We start from the raw sequence: 22,229 nt of genomic DNA, 5'->3' as shown, positions 1-22,229 counted from the left end.
AGAATAATGGGGAGGGACGGTGGCTCAGTGGTAGAGCATCTGCTTGGTAAGCAGAAGGTCCCAGGTTCAATCCCTGGCATCTCCAAAAAAGGGTCCAGGCAAATAGGTGTGAAAAACCTCAGCTTGAGACCCTGGAGAGCCGCTGCCAGTCTGAGAAGACAATACTGACTTTGATGGACCAAAGGTCTGATTCAGTATAAGGTGGCTTCATATGTTCATATGTTTTTTTTTGTATTGACATACTCAAATAAGGGATGTTGACTGTTTATCTCATTACATATACTAACCCATCTTCCACTATATTTTAATGTACCCTTTTTTTCCTAAGGGCAAACTAGAATGTATTTCTCTTTTAGAACAGTGTATCAGAATACTGGGGGGGGGGGGGGGGGGGGGTTGGTATTGACATACTCAAATATGGGATATTGGCTGTTTACCTTATTGCATATACTAACCCATCTTCCATTATATTTTAATGTATTCTTTTTTTCTAATGGCAAACTAGAATGATGTTTAAACCACTTGAGAAACTAATGTCCTCTATTTAAACCCAGAACTAACAACAAACTCCTTGCGTGCTGCATGCGCCCAGCATGATGGCATCTCCTGGAAGTGCCACTATCACAACAGGCATGTCGCCCTGGCAAATGTGCCCAGCACGATGGCATCATTTCCAGGTGACATCACACTGGGCACGTTTGTGGCACAACAGCACATTCTAGCCCTCCCAAACCAAACAAACCACAATTTGTTCAGAAAACAAACAAACCATGAAATCAATGCCCATCTATCTTTAGATCTTAAGCTGGGCACAGATAAGATCCAATGAGAACTTTCTCTTTTATCCGAAACAAAACAAACTACCTAACTGGGCAAACCAACAAAACATGAGACGAAACAAGCAACTATTTTCGGGATCCACGCCCATCCCTAGATTTGATCTCTTCCTTGGATGATGGGCCAATATCCTTTCATATAGAAGATACCATTCTGGAGGTTGTGGGGAGGTGGGCCTTTTGGTAGTGGACGATTGGATTATTAGGAACATTGAGAGAGGGAGCTGTGAAGGTTGTGGACATCATGCCCTGTCTAGATAGTTTGATAGAGAGTGCTGGAGAGGAGTCAGCAGTCACACAGTCACAAAACCTTTATTGGCATAACAACAGTATTAAATCAAGGAAGCAGGGAAAAAAAAGTTGGTTAATTAAACATTCTAAACAGACTTCTCCTCTTGTAAGCACAGTAAAGGAAGTTTGCCACTGCTTTGATGGCTTCAGCCTTATTTTAGGCTAGTAAACTCAGGTAGCTGGCTTGAGGTTGACTCAGCCTTCCATCCTTCTGAGGTGGGTAAAATGAGTACACAGCTTGCTGGGGGGAAAGTGTAGATGACTGGGGAAGGCAATGGCAAACCATCCCCTAAAAAGTCTGCCGTAAAAACATGAAACAACTGGTGCTTGCACAGGGGACTACCTTTACCTTTACTCACTATCTTGCGTTTATCAGATTTACCCTCCAGGGAGAGTCAGCAGTCATGGTGCATATTAACATTATGACAGAGACATATAGTTGTATGATCCTGGAGGAAAAATTTAGTTTGCATAAAGTTAAAGATCAGAGCCTCAAAGGCAGCTTTCTCAGAATTGCTACCTGACTTCATGCCCAGGGCCAGCTAGACAGGCTGTAATCAGGGGTTTCAACATGTGGATGAAAAAGTGGTACTAGAGGAAGGATTTAAATTTGTTAGGCACTGGGGAACTTTCTGGGACAAGCTGAACCTGTACAAAAGAGACAGGTTTCACTTGAAACTGAAGGGAACCAGACTGCTGGTGATCGTTATCAAAAAGGTAGCAGAGCAGCTTTTAAATTAATTCCAGGGGAAAAGCCAATGGGAGCTGAAGAGCCTCTAGTTTGAGACAAGTCAATCCAAATGGATGATTGTGTAAACATTCAGAGTAATATTGGGTTGCGGAAAAAGTAGAACTGCTTCCCTTATGAAAAAAACCATGAAAAGGTCTAAATCATTTTACACTTTTTCAAGCACTTAAAAATCACTGGATGTCTATAAGCTTGTAGGATAGAATCTAGGTCAAAGAGAGAGTTTATTTTAGGAGAATCTTGGGTGGGGGGAGTATTTGGCTGGAAAGATGTTTGTTCAGTGGAGATGGGACAATTCAGATAAGAGAGAAAGTTCTCATCGGATCTTATCTGTGCCCAGCTTAAGATTTAAAGATAGATGGACATTGGCCAGTATGAGTGACCATCTGCCTTTGCAGCTGGTGAGAAAATTGTCAGGTTGGGCTGGTAGGGGGAACTCCTCCTATGTCATATGTGCTATGACGTCACCTGGAAGTGATGTCATTGCGACGCCTTGCACGACCACTCTAGGTGTTTTCCCAGATGCTCTGGCCATTCGGGAGGGAAAAACTTTATGGTACCTATGGAAGGAATGAAAACGGAGCTCAGGCTTTGCGGCCTGTGTCAGTCTTCAAGCCTAGCTTTTCTCTGCACAACAGAGAGACAGGAAAGGAAGGAAGCAAAGCAGAGCTCATGCTTTGCTGGGGGTGGGGCTAGCTTTGGCTTTTCTTGTGACCTGGTATTGAGGCTTATGTGGCCCGGTACCGGGTCACAACCCTGCAAATGAGAAACACTCTAACTATACTTGGGATGAACTGGCTTCAGTTGTACTTATGGGGGCAATGGACAGAGAAGGAGCTTTTTAACTTTGTCCTTGTAAGGCATTGTTATTTCTGCAGTAGTAAATAATATCCTAGAGAGTGTCCAGATATCACCTACAGTTTGCTTTCTGCAAACACAGAAGTACATGGGATTTTTTTTTTTAAGCGCCAGAAATCTATCAGTTTTTCCATTGGAATAGTTTTGACCCAAACTGTGACAAAAGATAAAAAATACTCCAAAAGATGTTTTAACAATCACTTTGGTTATTTTTTTAAAAAAACTATAGTATTTTAAAAATTCACTTAAGAAATGCTTTACAAAGGAAAGGGTGGGAAATCAGTGGAAACTATATCTTCTTGCCCTCATAGGGAGGCAAACCCTCATTTTCCGAAGAGATTGTTTTCGCCCATGTCCTCTTGAAACAAGGGGATAAAAATACTGTGTGTGTGTGTGAAGTGCCATCAAGTCCTGTTGGTTTTCTCAATTTCTCCAACATTCACACCCATACATAGCAATGAGGAATACGACAACATAAATTAGTTTGATCTTGGTTGTCAGTGACACATTGTTCATCTTGAGGAAAATACAGTCAATTGGCATACCTCTGGACTCTCTTTTTATGTTAGATGAGCTTCAAGTATTTATATCCCTGAAACAGAGACACCTTGACATTGAAAAACAAACCCTCTGGTCTCTTGCAGGTAAAACTTGTTCCCTTCTGCAATTCACTGTGACATCAAGACAGGTGCTTTCAGCTGCCTATTTTACACAGACCAATTTCCCACTAACCTTACACAGCTCTCACTCCCCTCTTCTCTGCAGGGCTGCTGCTGGATTTCGAGCAAACTGCCCCGGACCAGTGAGTTGCTCCGCCTCTCTTCAAGTTCCCTCCTCAGCAGGCAGGAGCCTCTGAAATCTTGTTTCTGTCTGCCATGGAGGGAACTTGAAAAGGGGTGGGGCAACTCGCAGGCTTGAGGCAGCTTGTGCGAAATCCAGCAGCAGCCTCGCAGGGAAAAGGAGCCATGAGACCAAAACAAGGTGAGTGGGAAATCAGTCACAGTTTACAGTCCCTCATTTACATCATGCTTTTATGCTAGCATGATTTAATGTCTTCCCATCAGCGGTTCTCTATGGGAGACTTGTGAATTTGCTTTACCACAAAAGAATCTGCCCATTTAATAGTAAGGAATCAGAATCAATTGCTTATGTTTTGCCTTGATGTGAAATTTAAGTCCAAAAATGGGATGCTCTAATTAGCCCTATTTTGCATAACAAGCACAGCCACCCAGAAGTGAGGCTTGTCTCCCTTCTTTTATTGGATCATTGTTCCCATATCACTCTCTCAGTACCAAGGTTTTTTCTGATTGTTATGAGAATCAGGGAATATAAGATTAAAGTGCTAGAGAGATTATTGGTTTTTTATTGTACTCTGTATATCTGAATATTGGCTTTGTCTTGATTTTAATTTATGCCAATAAGAGTGTTGACTGACTGACTGACTGACTGACAGACAGACATTGTTACACATAAAAATCTTTTCTAGCTCCGTCATGGCTGTCCTCCCCAGTTTTAATCTCCTTCTGATTTCTTGGTTACAATCTTCCATTTGGTTGATGATGAAGCCAAGGAACAGATAATGTTGAATAATTACTATTCCTTCATCAGCCTTGAAACGGCGTTATTACGCCTTGAAACGGCGTTATTCTCCAGTAATCATTATGTTTCTCTTCTTGACGTTCTGCTGTAATCCTGCTTTAGCACTTTCTGCTTCAGCCTTCATCAGGAGTCATATCAGGTCTTCACTATTTTCTGCCAATGTGGTATCATTTTTGTAATGTTCCTGCTAGCAATTTCCACACCACCTTCATCTAAATGTAATCCAGCTGGCCCTGACCTAGATAGCCCAGGCAAGCCTGATCTTGACAGATCTCAGAAGCTAAGCAGGGTCGGCTCTGCAAATCCTTGGATGGGAGACCTCCTTGAAATAACAGAGTCAGGAGGCAGGGGCAGGTTTTTTTCAGCCACCTCTCTGGATATTAGGACTGCCAAGCCCCCAGGCTGGGCGGGAGTTCTCCAATCTGGGAAGTTCCCAACTTGCTGGCCCTTGTTGTGTGACCGGGGAAACCTCCCCCATCACCAGCGCAATGATGTCACCCTCAAGTGATATCATCATGCCGACAATGGGGTGTGCCAGTCGCTCTAGAAGTTTCCGGGAAAACATTATTGTTTTCCCAGGCACTCTAGCATTTTGGGAGGGAAAACTCTATGGTACAATAGTCGGAGGCCATGGAGGACTTGACAACCCTACTGGATATCCTCCATGTCCCCAGTAGAGGTCAGTTGCCAGAGGTCACCATGACTTCCAGGTGCAAACACACTCACATGCACATAAAAAATACAAAAATACAAAAAAAAAATGTAATTCAACTTTCCTTATTATAAGTTCCACATATCAATTGAAGAGATAGGGAGATAAAATGCATCTCGTTTAACATCTTTGCCAACTAGACACCATTCTGTTTCTCCATATTCTGTCCTAACAGTCTCTTGGCAGGATGTGCATCAAAACAATCGGGTGTTGTTCTGGGATCCGTCATCTTGGCTTCAGAGTTGCCTGCAGATCATCTCCTGCGGCAACTCTGAGTCTGGCTGTTGGAGGGTTGTCACAAAAGTGATGTCCCCATAGGAAAAGCCCAGAGGGCTTTTTCTTCGGCATGGGACTTTTACGCGGGGGGGGGGGGCAGCAGGCAACTGCACTCTATGCTTTCTGTGCATCCTGAAGCTTTGCGACCATGAAAGCTGGCATATCAGCAGATAAAGAAGAACTCTCGTCCGCTTTTATGCTTTCACTTTCCCCAGTACATCTTTAAAGCAGCATTTTTCCCACTTCTAAAGCGACGGCTCTACCTAACAAGTAGGTGTTATTTCTAATTCTACTCCCCGATGGGTCACTCTGCATAACAACAGAAGACTAGCTCAAAAGAACACCTCAAAAGGCCTTGAAACGCTACAAGCAGTCTTAACTATTTGAACTGGATTGAATATAATAATCAAAATTGACCTGGACTATAATTGGATATATATCAAAGAGATTACCAAGAATTTGCAATATGATCTGAACACAAAGGAGATATACAGTAAAGAGTTCTGTCTTTATTGCCTGATTGTATCTGAAAGGAATGGTTTCTAAAACTTCAGTTGAAACTGTTGTAGAATGGGGACTAACAGGAGCTTGAAGTGAATGTACAATCTGATTTAAGAGACTGAGTTTTGATATGGCACCGTTAATGAAATGGCACATGGAAGATATTTGCGCAAATCTCAGCTCTCTGAAGGAAGATCTTATCTCATTTATGCAGCTCAGAGATTATTTTATGCTGACAGCTAATGATCTGAGGGAAGAAGATTCGACAGCTAATGAAACAGTAAATCTGCAGGGGTCCAGTACTAAAGAGAGTGTATTGATGGCAGTGAAAGTAAAAGGGGAAACTGATATTTTGTGAAGCAAACAAAGGAAAAGTAAGATGGTCTCTTCTGACGCACTTTCAAAACTAGACTGGAAATTAAGCTGCAGTAAAATCAAGCGAAGAGGGGAAAATGGCGATGAATTCTTCCCCCTGTGGTTGAGGGGGCAGGCCATGTTAAGAAGAGAAAAGCTGCACTCCAATCAACAAATCTGGATTTGGAAGGCCATTCGAAAAAAGGATTTTGGATTTTTTTCTTCTGCTTTGATGAATGGCTGAACAAGGAACTCTGACTAAGAAGTGAAATGTGATACCAAAAGATAAACTATGATTAAATGGGCTGCCTCGGATACAATTTGGTTGCAGAAATCAAAGGAACTTAAAAGTTTTTAATCTTTGGGAAGAAGGACTCTGGAATCTGAGTTCTTTTTTTTATTTCCTTTTTTTTGGTTAAAACAACTTTATTTGGTAACATAAGGTAACAAATTATATTTCTTGCATCATTAATAACGTCTTTTATCTATCCCATATATTACTTTCTACCCACCCCTCCCCCCATTACTTGACCTCCACCGGTGTTATTTACTTAAAATACTAATGTTTAAAGATACCCTTAACTAATAAAAACAAAAATTAATATTCTTCTTTTTTTCTAAGACTTAATCATTATCAAAAATTGTCCAATGTCCATATATTTTTCACTCTTTTTCTACATATCTTCTGAACTTTTTCCACTCCATCTTAAAAACTTCTAAATCATGGTCTCTTAAAATTCTTGTTAATTTGTCCATTTCACTCCATGTCATAACTTTTACAATCCAGTCCCATTTCTCTGGTATTTTTTCTTGCTTCCACAACTGCGCATATAATGTCCTAGCAGCTGAAAGCAAGTACCAAATCATAGTTCTATCTTCTTTTGGAAATTTTTCCATTTGTAATCCCAACAGAAAAGTCTCTGCAACTTTCTTAAATTCATATCCCAAGATCCTAGAAATTTCTTTTTGAATCATATGCCAATACTTTTTTGCTCTTTCACATGTCCACCACATATGGTAAAAAGAACCTTCATGTTTTTTACATTTCCAACATCTGTCTGGCATCTTATTATTCATCTTTGCCAATTTCTTAGGAGTCATATACCATCTAAACATCATTTTAAAACAGTTCTCTTTAATACTATGACACATTGAAAGCTTCATAGAGTTCTTCCACAAATATTCCCAAGTTTCCATCTGTATTTCTTTATTTATATTAATTGCCCACTTAACATTTGAGATTTCACTACTTCATCTTCTGTAGACCATTTTAAAAATAATTTATATAATTTTGAAATTAATTTTTCGTTGTCTCCAAGCAGAACTTTTTCCATTTCTGTTTGCTCTTTTCTTATTCCTTCAGTTTTAATGTCATTCTCCACCAAGCTCTTTATTTGTTGCATTTGAAACCAATCATATTTATTATTCAGCTCTTCAGCAGTTTTCAATTCTATTTTGCCACTTTGTATTTTTAATAGTTGATTATATGACAACCACTTTTCTTCACCCATCTCAGCTGTTATTTTTATCACTTCGGCTGGCAGTATCCATAACGGTTTTCTCTCATCTCCATATTTCTTATATTTCATCCATGTATTTAGCAAGCTGTTTCTTATATAATGGTGAGAGAAAAAGCCGTCTATCTTTCCCCCCCCCCCCCCATAATACATATAAGCGTGCCAGCCAAATTTATTTCCATGACCTTCCAACGCTAAGAGTTTTTTGTTTAACAACATTATCCATTATTTTATCCATACTAAGCAAACTGCTTCATGATATAATTTTAAGTCTGGTAATTGAAATCCACCTCTCTCTTTTGCATCTGTTAAAATTTTCATTTTAATTCTTGGTTTCTTCCCCACCCACACAAACTCTGAATTTTTTCTTTGCCATCTATTAAATTGCTTACTGTCTTTCACAATTGGAATAGTTTGAAACAAATACATTATTCTTGGTAGAATATTCAATTTAATTGCGACTATTCTACCCAACAGTGACAAATTAAGTTTATTCCACTTTAACATATCTTCATCCATTTTACGCCATAGCTTCTCATAATTATTTTTGAACAAATCAATATTCTTCATTGTTATCTCCACTTCCAAATATTTTACCTTGGAGGTAACTTCACAGCCTGTTAGTCTCTGCAATTCTTGTTGCTTATTTATTTGCATATTTTTACATAGAAGTTTTGATTTTTCTTTATTAATACCAAGTCCCACCAATTCCCCATATTCTTGTATTTTGGCTAACAACAAAGGTGTGACTTGTATGGGTTTTCATTTATAAACATTATATCATCTGCAAATGCTCTGTATTTGTAAGTGAATCCTTTTACTTTTAATCCTTCTATTTCTTTATCTTCTTGAATTTGCATCAGTAATATTTCAAGAGTCATTATAAACAACAGTGCACGTTGTTCAGTATATATTGCTTTTATCATTCTTATAAAGCTTTCTCCCAGCTCCATTTTCTCTATTACTGCAAACATAAAATCCCAATTTAAATTGTCAAATGCTTTCTCTGCGTCCACAAAGAATAATGCTACTTCCTTTTCTGGGTGTCTTTCATAATATTCTACAATATTTACAACAGTTCTGATATTGTCTCTTATTTGCCTTTTGGGAAGAAACCCCGCTTGATCTTCCTTTATAAAATGTATCAAATATTGTTTAAACAGTTCTGCCAAGATTCTTGTATATATTTTATAGTCATTATTTAATAATTAAATTGGTCTATAATTTTTTTACGTTTGTAACATTTCTATCTTCCTTTGGAATCAACGAAATAACAGCTTCACCAATGTTTAATGTCCCGAACACTTTAAAAACTTTGTTTAAATGTTGACCTCCTAGCAATGGCCGCTGATGTTTTTCTATGATATAGTCCTACAGTAGGCTAACTGCTTCAATGATTTCCCTTTTCCATCCAACACTTCCTGCTTTTCTTGCCACCAAATCCTGTTTTCACTGGTAAAAAGATCTCGCGATGTTTGACGTATTTCCTGTGTTGACTGTAAGAGCTGCAAATCTGTGACAATGCGGCTTTTTCACCAAAACAGCAAGTAGACAAAACAATAAATTCCTTTCCACTTTTTAGCACTGTCCTTTAAATTTACAAAATTCAAATTTCGCCCCTTCTCCCCTTCTTCTTCCAAGCTTTCTGAATCTCTATTTCCCACCTTCTGATTTTATTTTGTTTAACTTTAAATAGTCCCAGAATGAAGATAGTCATCAGTACCTTTTTCTGCAGTTATCCAGATCCAATACCGGTCTTGTATAGCTTTAGATGTTTAGCAGTCCCAAAGAAGGTTAGGATCCTGTCGAGCATATGTCAAATAAATCACTCTGGAAACTTCTGCAGATGTTGAATATGCAACTCGTCTCCAGAGACCCCTCAAAGCTTCAAAGGAGCCCCCCCCCCCACGGGACTCCCTTTTAGCCAAGATAAATCTCCTCAGAGTTTCCTGTGCATATCTTGGACTGATCTCTGACTGAGAAAAGTAGGCAGTAGGCATTAAATTGCCCTCCACTACCCCGAACAGAAGCCCCAGCCTGCTCCCCTTCTGAGAAGCAATTCAGCTCGGCATTTTCCAACCCTGGAAGTCAGAAATACTTTTTTTTCATTTCCTGAATAAACAAATATGTAACCATTAATAATGAACAGATGTTAAACTTTAAAAGAATAAGGGAGATCTTGAAGAAGTAATGTTAATGATTGTAGTTAACATATTTCTCTATATAGTAGATGTATTGACAGTTTGCCTATTTAGTGAGACTGCTTATAATGATGTAAGAATAAGATCAAGGGTGAAAAGGCAGATAGCATAATTGCTATGGAATTTGGTAGACTTGATAATTTGGCAGACTTGCTTTTAATATGTTATCTGGAGAAATGGTTTAGATGGAGATAGACAAAATATTCAGTTGTATTTTATGTTATTTGCTATGGACAAAGAAATGATTTTTATGTGCTTCTTTTAATAAGGCGTTTGCTAAATCAACAACTTAATTTGTACTTATTATAGGCGTGAGTTAAATTAGATAAATTTGACGTTGAGACAGTCTTGAAAGAAAAAATCTTTTTTTCTTAACTGGTTATATTTAATTTGTGTTTAAGAAGAACTGTTTAGATTTACATTGCTTTACTAGTTTATTTAAAAATATTCTTTTTTTTATTCTGGTAAAAGAAGAAAGGAAGCTAATATTTAAGGAAATTTTTATACTTGTTGGTAGAATGATTTGAGCATTTTATTGGGAGGTGGAATTATAATTGATATATTTGTACTGGTTTCTGTTTTCCCGTTCTGTCAAGGCCCCTTTTCCCTCTTTTTATGTGTCTTCTGCAATGCTTCTTTTTTGAAGTTTAAATCAATAAAACTTTAAAAAAAAAAACATTTGGGTGTTATGGCACACCCATTTCTTTTAAAACCAGCCATAGATGTTCAGGTATCTGAAGAAGTGAGCAGTGACTCACAAAAGCTCATAGGCTAAGGTGCTTTCTTAGGTTCCAGACATTGTTTTTGTAGTTTCAAATTAAGGGAAAAAATACATACAATTCAGGCCATGGTGGCAGGTTACCAGAGAGAAAGAAACGCCTCTCTAAACCAGGGGTTGCAAAAACCTTGGAGGTAGGGTTGCCAGCCTCCAGGTGGATCCTGGAGATTCCCTGTTTTTACAGCTGATCTCCAGCTGGCAGAGATCAGCTCCCCTGAAGAAAATGGCTGCTTTGAAGGGCGGACTTTATGGCATTTTACCCTGCTGAGGCCCCTCCCCAAACACCGCCCTCTCCTGGATCTACCCCCAAAGACTCCAGGTATTTTCCAACACAAACCTGGCAACCCTACTTGGAGGGCAGGGTGGAATAGCGCCTGCAAGCCACAGCAGGCCCATTTTGCCAAACACCAGTTAAAACAACTCATTCAGATTTGGATCAGTCTGCTTTTATTCAGGCCAAAAAGGTGTTCTGTCACAGAACAACAAAAGTTAATGGTTATTCTGCTCTCTCAGGTATTTGGTGGAATTTCCCAGCTCCCTTCAGCATGACCAATGGCTATTTCAGGAGCTACATGATAGTTGGTTGCAACATGCACCACCACTCCAGGGAAGCTTATGGCTGACTGCACACAAAGTCCTTCCCCATTTGATAAAAAATTTTCCTCCCACAAAAGAACTAAACAGATTTTGTATTTAAAATCCATCAGAAACATTTCACTTTTACATTGTTCTCAGATGCAGAATTACAGGCAAAACAGGCTAGGATAACACATCCTCTTTCTTTTAAAGGATAGTTCTAAAAGGTCATCATTTGTGCATTGCTTGCTTCATCCCTACCTTGATGAGGGAGGGAGGACTTTATAGTATACAATTGAGTCTAGGAGAAACAGAAATCCTAGAATGGTAGCCAGGGTTTTTTTTAATTTTTTTTTTTGGGGGGGGGGGGTTGGTAGCAGCAACTCCTTTGCATATTAGGGTGCACAAACCCCTAATGTAGCCAATCCTTCTGGAGCTTACAGTAGGCCCTGTACTAAGAGCCCTGAAAGCTTCTGGAGGATTGGCTACATCAGGGGTTTGTGCCCTAAAACACAAATAAGTTCCTGCTACAAAAAAGCTCTGGTGGTAGCATATTCCCACTGAACTCCCTCTATATGTTGGCAAAGGCTTTCACGGGCATTTCGTGTTTTTCAGGACTGGACGCCATGCCCTATTCATTTTTAAACTTTCTTCCTTCCTATTGAAATTGTGTTTATGGATTTCAATGGCTTCTCTGTGTGTTTGTGTTTATGGATTTCAATGGGCTTCAAGTCCTGAAAAACACAAAATGTCCTACATTTTACAACAGCAGTACAGATAAGATTAGAATTTCTATAGCCAATCCATATACAAAAGAACCTCCTCAGGTAAGCTCCTCCATTAGCATGTCACAGCCCAGGAAGCTTCCACAAGATAATGACTCAGCCCTACCCCACCTGTCTGAGCAGATATAAATTACCTGCCTACCAACTTCTTCTCAATTTGACCCAGAGAGAACTCCAGTTTTCTGGGTTACACCTCTGAGGAAGCCAGTCACAGTTGCTGGCAAACCATCAGGTCTCACCAGCAGGAACTCATTTACATATTAGGCCACACCCCCTGATGTCACCATTGTTTCATGTAGGGCTTTTTTGTAGAAAAGGTCCAGCAGGAACTCATTTGCATATTAGGCCATACCGCCTGACACTGAGCCAGCCGGAGCTGCGTTCCTGTGAGTTCCTGCTAAAAAAAAACAAAAACCCTGGGTCTCACACAGCCCGGAAAGTCTACAACAACCAATGACCTCCCTCTACTCCCCAAACCCTATTCTCCACCCTCAGATCTCCAGGAATTTCCCAAGCCAGTGTTGATAACCTTAAGTGTACCTCTGAGGCAATGTATGTCTGCAAGCCAGTTTCTAGGTAGCAACAGCAGGAGGAGACCTTGGTTTCCACACCTGCTTTGTAGGCCTTTTGGAAGCATCTGGCCACTGTGAGAAATCCTATGTTGAGATGAACCATCAGCCTGACCTAGCAGGCTCTTCTTGTGTACTTCTAATAGCCATCCCAGCAAACCAAGCCACAGCAAACTGGTAGAACATAGGTAGGCAGAGACCCTAGTACAAGTACATGAAGTACACCCAGACTTGGTGACTCCATGTGCCTTCTACATGCTTTTAGAAAGAAAGGCCAAATCAGGCTTTGGCTCAACAGGACACTTACGATAAAAGACAATGTCTTATAAAAGACATTGCTTTGGCAACAGCTGCCACGACAGCCACATGGATCTTAAACAATACGTTTGTTTTAAAAGGCATCCTATTAAACACAGCTTCTGCCTGAAATGCTGAAGAGTTTCAGTTACACCTTACCTCACTCCCTGACATTTTGTGGTTGCCTCCATCTCCTGTGGCGGCCATTTTGTGGTTGGACCCACCACCCTGTGTCAGAATCCCAAAGGTGCCCACAGGTCGGAGACCCCTGTGGCCTGAAAAGTTCAAAGTCTGGAAGTCCTGAGAGTCACAAACAGAAAATGATTGTTCATTATGCTTACATCACTAGAGTTTCCCCACAAAGCTCCCTTAAACATCAAATTTCACTGCACAATTATTTACACTCTTTTAGAGGGTTCAAGGTACAGATTCCAGCTTAGGAAATCCCAGGAGAGTTGGAAGTGGTGCCTGAGAACAGCAGAGGTTGGGGAAGGGAGAGAGCTGTAGAACATTTTTTTTTCTGCATATAGAATCTAGTCTAGGTTGGGAAATTTCTGAATATTTGGGGATGGAGCCTAAGAAGGTGAGAATCTGCAGAGGCTTGCCCAGCAGGTTATAATGCCATGGAAACAACCCTCCAAAGCAGCCATTTTCTCCAGGTGAATTGATCTCTGTAGTCTGGAATCAGTTGCAGTTCTGGGAGATCTCTAAGCTCTGCCAGGAGACTGGCAGGTCCTAACTGGTGCTTGCAATGATTACTTTCTCCCCCCACTTAGGTTTCTGGGAGTTGACCTGAATGGCAAATTTTAAGGGCCACGCTCTTCCTGGCTCTTTCTTCTTTCTCTTTGGCTATTGGTGGTCCGTGAAATACTCACTGAAATACCACAACAGGAGACTGAACAAAAATGGACATGGAAACAGTTGCTTCAATCACCTGGAAGTCATTGAAGGGGCTGTCAAAATAATTTGTGCAGTAATCGGTAAGGTTTGCCTTCTTTTTTTGTTTAAAATATTTGTCTCCCACTTTTCCCTCTGGATTATATAACTCAAAGACGCTTAAAGACTTTAAGGTCAGAAGTGATCTGAAACCACAGGGTCATCGTTTACTGATTTCACTTTATTTATACCCCGTTTTTCTCCTCACTGGAAATCAAAGCAGCTTGCATCATTCTCCTCTTCTCCATTTTATCCTCGTGACAAATTTGTCAATTAGGTTGGGCTGAGGGTGTGGGACTGGCCCAAGGTCAACCAATGAGCTTCCATGGCAGAGCAGGGATTTGAACCTGGGTCTTCCTCATTTGGGTCCAACACTCTAACCACTAGATCACTAGGCTTCCCAACCCTCCCGCCCTGGCGGGGTACCCCAGGATTTCCGCCCTCTTCCCCCACTCCCCAAAAAAAACGGAAGCGGGGGGGGGGGAAACGGCGCCGGGGAACATGGCGAGCCGCCCGATCCTGGAGCGGGCGAGGCCACCGCGCCGCTGCCGCCCCCTCCCCGCAGCTGCTCCTCCGAGATGGGCCCAGGCTGAGCCCATCTCAGAGGAGCAGGCAAAACCAGAGAAGGGGAGGGCGAGGCAGGCCAGGAGCATGGCGAGCCGCGAATCTGGGCCCTTCTAGGACCCAAACTTGCGGCTCGCCATGCCCCCGGCCCGCCTCCACCCCCCCTCCACTTCTACCCCAGAGGCGGAGCGGACGAGGCCGCTGCGCCACTGCCGCCTCTTCTCTGCTCGCCGTGGCTGCTCCTTCAAGATGGGCTCAGGCTGAGCCCATCTCGGAGGAGCAGCCACGGCGAGCGGAGAAGAGGCGGCAGCTGCGGGGCGGCTCGCCACGCTCTCCGGCGCCATTTCCCCCCTCCCCCCTAGCTCCACCCCAGTGTCTCCTGGCTCCTCCCCCAAAGTCTCCTGGCTCCACCCCCAAAGTCCCCAGATATTTCTGGGGTTGGACTTGGCAACCCTATAGATCACACACTGGCTCCCAGCAGGGCTTTTTTTGTAGAAAAAGCCCAGCAGAAACTCATTTGCATATTAGGCCTCATCCCCTGATGTCACCATTGTTTTGCACTTGGCAAGGTGTCAGGGGGTGTGGCCTAATATGCAAATGAGTTCCTGCTGCACTTTTTCTACCAAAAGACCCTATGTGAAACAATGGTGATGTCAGGGATGTGGCCTAATATGCAAATAAGTTCCTGCTGGGCTTTTTCTACCAGAAGAAAGCCCTGCTTGACAGGCACGAGGAAAGGAGTTTGTTGGTGGGCACCATGGCAGCCATGACACCATATTGGGGATCCCTAATCTAGACAATCCCCTTTCAGAAATAACGGCTGTCTGAAAAGCCAAGTATAAATCTCATAAGTAACCTGCTGGATTTACTTGTGTGTTTGCTTTTTTGAGTCATATGCTGCACTATCCCTCCCAGGGGCTCAAAGAGGCTTACTAGGTCCCCCCAAAATGCATTTCTGTATTCAAGGGTTTACAGTTTGTACCAAACTGGGGACCAGAGCTCCATCCTGGGTGCGCTGGAGATGGTGTCTCTGTAGCTCTTCCCAGGAAGCAGGTGGGTGTTCACTCCTAGATCCTGGGATGTCCTTCTTTAACCTTTGCTTCCGTCACTCAGGGATGCTGGCTGAACAGTTTGTTCCAGATGGTCCTCACTTGCATCTCTATGGCGGGAACCCTAAAACCTGGGTGAAGCTGATGAACTGGCAACACACAACCATGTACCTGTTCTTTGGCATCTCAGGATTAGTGGACATATTCACCTATACTTCAGCCAAAGTGCCCATAGGACTGGATCGCCTGATGTTTTCTGTCGCAGTATTTGTTGAAGGTTGGTGCTACTATAGACTATCAGATGTGGAATGTTGTTCAGTGAAGGTAGCCCAGGTGTTTCTATCAGCGCATACGTGATTAGAAGGAATCACCTTGTCTGTAGGCTTTGCAGATAGATTACTGTGGCAGATCTGTGAAAAGTTATAATTGTCTTTTGGCCTTAATCCTATCCATAGAGTAGCAACAAGATGCTGATGAGTTTCTCTGCTAACAAGTGGACTCACATGAAGCTATTTATGATCCCCCTCACCACATTTGCTCATGGAGCTCAGAGGTCTTCCATCCAGGGATGGCATTCCACCAGGAGCTCCTTTGCATATTAGGACACACACCCCTAATGTAGCCAATCCTCCAAGAGCTTGCAAGGCCTAATATGCAAAGGAGCTTCTGGTAGAATTCCACCTCTGCATCCAAATACTAGCCAGAGCCGACCCTGCTTAGCTTCTGAGATGAGCTTGGGTTAACCTTGGCCATCCAGGTCAGAGAAAAGTACAAGTAGGATCTTTAAAAACAGCAGCCCAACCCACTAGTTAAGACCCATCCTATAAAGACTGCTGCTGAAAAACCACAAGTTCTGTACTGTTTCACCAGCAAAAATGAAATGCCACCATTGAGAGTTAAATACTTTTTACAAAAGCAGATTAATAAATAAAAATGAAGAATGTGGCGTACATTCCAGGCTTCCTCTTCTACTTCCACGTCATGCACCGGCCGCTGATGGATCAACACATCCATTCTTTGCTGCTCATCACCACCTTTGGTGGGGCCGCCAGCCTCCTGCTGGAAGTCTTCTTGCGAGATAACATCGTCCTGGAACTTTTTCGCTCCAGCCTGGCCCTCCTGCAAGGAACCTGGTTTTATCAGGTGGGCTGCCTTTGGATTTTCTTAAGAAACAGTTGCCAACTGGCGAAGTCCCAAGGTGTAGAATGACACTGCATTTCTTTTCTACCCAGATAGGTTTTGTGCTCTACCCACCATGGGGAGGCCCAGGTTGGGATGTCAATGATCCTACCAATGTGATGTTCATCACCATGTGCTTCTGCTGGCACTATGCCCTTGCGTTCCTCATTCTGGCTGTGAACTACACTCTGGTCTCCTGGTGAGTTTTGCAGACCCCTGTTTTTATTGGCTTTTTTCTTGGCAAGGCAAGAAGGCATTGCATATGGCTGGCTATGAAAGACAGTGGCTGGAGATGGCCAGTCTTGGAAACGATGCCCCATTGTTATAGCGCCATTCAACTGTGCACCATTAATAAGCTGAGGAAACATGTAATTCTGTGGGCAAAGTCCAAAAAGGGCTGGACTTCTGAAGAGGCAGTCTAGATAAAGACCATCATTTCAAAATCTCTGGAGAAAAGAAATATTTGATAAAATTATAATTTTTAAAAAAATTATTAAAAAAAGGGGCATGTCTGCCTATGCAATCCCCTTTAATAAATAAGTGTTTAAACTAATGCAGAACAAGAGAAGCCTTTGCTGTTGGGTGGGTTTTGGGCCCACAGAATGATATTAAAAGCTATACTTGGAAGCAGGGGTCATAGAATCATAGAGTTGGAAGGGACCTCCTGGTCATCTAGTCCAACTTCCTGCACAATGCAGAAAATTTGCAAATCCCTCCCCACCACACCCACAGCGGCACTTGCTCCATGTCCAGAAGGGTCAGTCTGGGTATTTTCATCCCATCAAGCCAGAGATTAGAACTACATTTTCAAAAAATACACAAACGTATCTGACTGCTATACTATTGAGACACTACCTGCTGCACCCCTGGCAGGCCATTGCTCCTCATGGTCACATCAGGAGTCTGCAACAGGAAGGGGAAACTGGCAGGAATTACAGTTCCCCTTCCATTAGCGGAAAGTTTGGTCTGGATGCAGCCTATTATACAGTATATCTATTAACATCTGAGACAATTGTCACATATCCATTTGGGCTTATCTGTATGTTTGCTATTTCCAGGAGGCAACAACAACAGCCTAAGATGTATACAGGAGATAAGGAGTACTTAGTACAATTAACGCAAATCACACTTTTTTGAGATCAGCTAAAAAAAAAAAATGGCACCATTTTTTGCTTAGAATTTGGTTAATTGAAACTTTTGGTACTGGTTCTCTTAAACATATTTCTTACTATTCCAGGTAGGAATTGAATTCATTTTTGTTTTTATTTCAGCTCTATCAATCTTCAAAGATTCTTTGTAAAAACACAGGGCATTTTCCCACATAGCTTACCTCGGAGCGACGTCCCTCTTCACCGCGCAGCGTCTGCGCAGATTTCGCACCAACTGCTCCGTATAACCAGGAAGAGCCGCGGCTTTTGTGTCGCAGATGTAAACTGTTTTTTAGCGGTTTACATCTGCAACGCAAAAGCTGCGGCTCTTCCTGGTTATGCGGAGCAGTTGGTGCAAAATACGCGCAGACGCTGCGCGGTGAAGAGGTCGCTCCGAGGTAAGCTATGTGGGAAAACGCTCACAGTTCTTAATTAAAGGTCCACAATATATATACACACACACACACAGGGCTTTTTATGTAGAAAAAGCTTAGCAGGAACTCATTTGCATGTTAGGCCACACCCCCTGATGCCAAGCCAGCCAGAACTCCATATATATATATATATATATATATATATATATATATATATATATATATATATATATATATATATATATATAATTTTGAGACACTAGGGGTGCGGTCACATGTACCATTAGTGGCGACACAGCTCCGTCTCGCTGATGGATTAAATATGTTCGTCCAGACATCAACATCTGGCAATTGAGCATCATCCAGGGTCATTTAGACTTGCTGCGGATCAGTGCCGCATTAATTTGACAGCGCAGAAAGTCTGGCCCTTTTTCAAAAAAGCGGCACAAGATCAGCTTTTTCCTGTTTGGACAGCTCACGTGTGATACTGCCCCTTGGAATGTTTACCGCTCCTCCCAACTTTTTTTTTTTTAAAAAGCCCCAGCAGAGATGCGCATTGCCAGATCATCCGGGAATCTGAGGTGACGCTTCTGCTTCTCCAATCAATACAGGATCGGAGGGGGGGGGGACATTATCCCACTATTCAGAACAGGAAAAAAATCTTTTTTTTTTCCAATGTGGAGGATTTCCAGATATCATTGTCACTGCCAATTTCTAGGAAAGTAATTCCTGGCAGTTCCTTGGTTTGAATCGGCAATGTTAATTCTGGAAACTTTCTCCCTTCCCCCCTGCCTCTGAAGCAACGTTTGATTTCCCACCTCCAAACAGTTGGTGCATGTTCAATGGACTCCCCCCCTCCCAGAAATCACCATCTGATCACGCATGCTTCAAGAAAAGAGTGTGATAGTATTGGATGTCTGATCGTTCAACAACAGAATGAGTCTCATTCTTGGATGCTCGTCTGAACAACCCTGCATCGAATCAATATTCAGCGGTTCAAATTTTAGCGCTACACACCCACTTTTAATGTGACGTGTGACCACACCCTAGCTGGAGTGATGCATTTTAAAAGTCTAAGTCCAGAACGAGGGCTTCAGTTGGTGAAACAGCCAGGATTCTGACAAACCCAGTCCCTAAAATAGAACTTGATTCAGAAATCCTAGAATCAGACTATCTGGGGTGTCACTCACTGCAGTTTGGTAGTGGCAGCAGGCTACGATTGCAGGACATTATGATTATGGATGCCACAGACTTCTTAGCTAATCTGTTCAGCAGTCCAATTAATCCCATTCAACACTCCCAATCAGATTGTAAACTAATAAGAGAAATGTTGAGATTGAATCCAGCAATATGAACAGCTGCTGAACAAGTCTGCAGTTGCCTGTTGGCAAGACATTACTAGTTATTTGAACAGCACTGCCATGTGGTTGGCAAAAACTGTGTCATTGTTCCTACATTTCAGTTGCATCCAGAAGCACTCTTTGACAAACAGCGGAGAATCAGAAATCAAGCTTCATTTGAGGAATAAGCGGGGTGAAAAGGACGTTCGTGCTGCCCTCTTAAATGGATCTGATGAAGAGTGAGTCAAGAACATCGCCTTTGTGGATCTCTTCCAGAAACATCAAACCTTCTTGAAACTCCAAAGATATAAAACTGTAACAAGAAGAATCAAAAAAAGAGATCCCAAAAGGTCTTCTGCTGTTCCAGAGAGATGAAGCCAGCAGTTCCCAAATTATCTTAAATCCACTTATCTTGAAGTTTATATATTGGAGTTCTTGTATTTTTATATAAAGGCAAATCAGGCACTGCAGATACTGTCTAGATCAAGGGTGTCAAACATAAGATCCACAGGCTGGAACCAGCCCATCCAGGGCTCTTATCTGTCCCATGAGCAACTGGTCATTATCTTTATTGACAGTTGAGAAAGGCGGGGCTTTATGTACCTGGATACTGTCCCAGTATTAATGAGTAATGGACGGGGAAAGTGGGCACCAGGAAGATGTTGTAAGAGATGCAAGAAAATACTGTATGAGTGTTTTCAGCCTGTTTGTATTTTGAGTTTAAAAAAATAGTCTCATTAATTGATTTTGCCTGTGTCCTTGATAAAGTGTATATCTTTCATACTTGGCAGTGCATTTTATGGCACACATGGCCAGTCTGACAAAGTTACATTTATGTCAGAGTTACATTTATGACAAAGTTACATTTATGTCAGATCCAACTCTTGTAACAAATGGGTTTGACACCTTTGGTCTAGAATTGTCTAATGATGCTAGTTTAGGGAAAGAACGGTTTGCAGCAACATTGTTGAGATTTGTCAGGAATGTAGTGGCATACTATTATGGACTTCCCAATTGCATGACTGATAGGAGATATAGTTAAAAAAATAACCTGAGAGTGCAATTAGTGCAGATTTACAGAAGTCATAAAAGTGCATGCACCATGTACTTGGGACTTATTGTTCCACATGTACATACATCAGTAAGCATCATTTGTCACACTGTGTGAACAGATCTTTTACAGTACAAGTTTAAGCATATTATGGGAGTTCCAGAAAACCACAGGGTAGACCGTGGGTGTCGAACTCATTTGTTATGAAGGCCAGATCTGACAAGGTCTTATTTATTTGTTGGGCCAGGCCACATCGGGTTGGGCCAAGTCATGTTGGGCCGGGCCATATGTGTACCTATTTAACATTAGGTAGCAGAGATATAAATTTTATACAGAACACAGACAAACACAAATATATATATTTTTAAAAACTTAAAACATGCTTAAAATGTTAGCACTCATTGGTCTTAAAGATACTTTCTTTGTATTTCTCCCAGCAAACTGGGCAAAGAAAGCTCTGGCTCTTTCTTTCCTTCCCCAGGGAACTGCAGGGGGGGAGCCTCAGCCAATAGAAGGAAGAGAGGCTTGGCTCAGTAGCTCTGCTATGCAATTGAGAGAGCCTGGCAAAGTCAGCTATTCCTCCCCCCTTCCTCCCCAAGGGAGGAACCTCAGCCAATGGAGAAAACACAGGTTTTGCTCTGTAGCTCCTGTGCAGTTGAGCAAGCCTTGCAAAGCAAGCTGTTATGCAGAAGGAAGTAAGATATAGGGAGATGAAAGCTGATGACAGAAAGAAAGCACAAGGGCCTGATAAGAGCCCTCCAGGGGCCTGCTTTGGCCCTTGAACTGCATGTTTGACACCCCTGGGGTAGACAGCTGGTGTTGGAAGCTAATGCTGATATGCTGATTATTCAAGATGCATTTTAATTATCTAATGGTTTTTATTGTGTGGTTTTATGATGGCCTCTGCCTTGAGCCTGCTTATGGGGAGGGCAGGATAGAAATGGAATAAGATAAATTAAAAAAATAAATTAAGATTCAGGTCAGATTCACTTAGCCTTGAATACTTCGGTCTACCTCACAGAATTATTTATTATTATAGGATAACCCTATTGATGCCCTTTTGTGGTGCTTGGAGGAAAGGCAGGATTATTATTATGAACAATAAACCCGATCTGTGTTCATCACTGAGTTTACATCCAAGTTGTCTGTATCACTATCCATCAGAAATGAATATATGTGCTGACTGGAGAGAAGAAGAAGAAGATATTGGATTTATATCCCGCCCTCCACTCCGAAGAGTCTCAGAGCAGCTCACAATCTCCTCTACCTTCCTCCCCCACAACAGACACCCTGTGAGGTGGGTGGGGCTGGAGAGGGCTCTCACAGCAGCTGCCCTTTCAAGGACAACCTCTGCCAGAGCTATGGCTGACCCAAGGCCATGCTAGCAGGTGCAAGTGGAGGAGTGGGGAATCAAACCCGGTTCTTACAGATAAGAGTCCGCACACTTAACCACTACACCAAACTTGAGCTGAGACATGGCGCCACCTTGACATGTGGCCATTCAGGTCAGTGATTTGTAAAACGTCTCAGCTTCAGGAATCATTTCCACATCTATCTGCTGCCAAGGAACAGTTGCTGTTGAAGCCCTGCATGGTTTAGAATGCACTCAGTTTATGCAAGGGTACTAGCCAGGTTTCTTGGCTTCGCTGTTGAACCTAATCAGGCCTCATTTTGGGCAGGAGCTCACAGG

At 42.1% G+C, this 22,229-nt stretch overlaps 1 protein-coding gene across 1 annotated transcript in view; it reads left to right on the top strand.

The window, feature by feature from the left end:
- TMEM45B (transmembrane protein 45B) overlaps nt 1-21,673 on the top strand; it is a 38,427-nt gene extending 16,754 nt beyond the window's left edge. Inside the window, exons 2-6 of the mRNA XM_060250861.1 lie at nt 13,675-13,878; nt 15,512-15,724; nt 16,406-16,590; nt 16,680-16,825; nt 19,611-21,673. Of these exons, the coding sequence (XP_060106844.1) occupies nt 13,695-13,878; nt 15,512-15,724; nt 16,406-16,590; nt 16,680-16,825; nt 19,611-19,731 (849 nt within the window). The 5' untranslated portion in view covers nt 13,675-13,694 and the 3' untranslated portion in view covers nt 19,732-21,673. The remainder of the gene's footprint in view (nt 1-13,674; nt 13,879-15,511; nt 15,725-16,405; nt 16,591-16,679; nt 16,826-19,610) is intronic.
- The last annotated feature ends 556 nt before the right edge of the window (nt 21,674-22,229 follow it).

Source organism: Heteronotia binoei, chromosome 12 (assembly GCF_032191835.1).
Source record: "Heteronotia binoei isolate CCM8104 ecotype False Entrance Well chromosome 12, APGP_CSIRO_Hbin_v1, whole genome shotgun sequence".
Lineage (NCBI taxonomy): Eukaryota > Metazoa > Chordata > Lepidosauria > Squamata > Gekkonidae > Heteronotia > Heteronotia binoei.
This window is presented reverse-complemented; position numbering and strand designations above follow the sequence as displayed.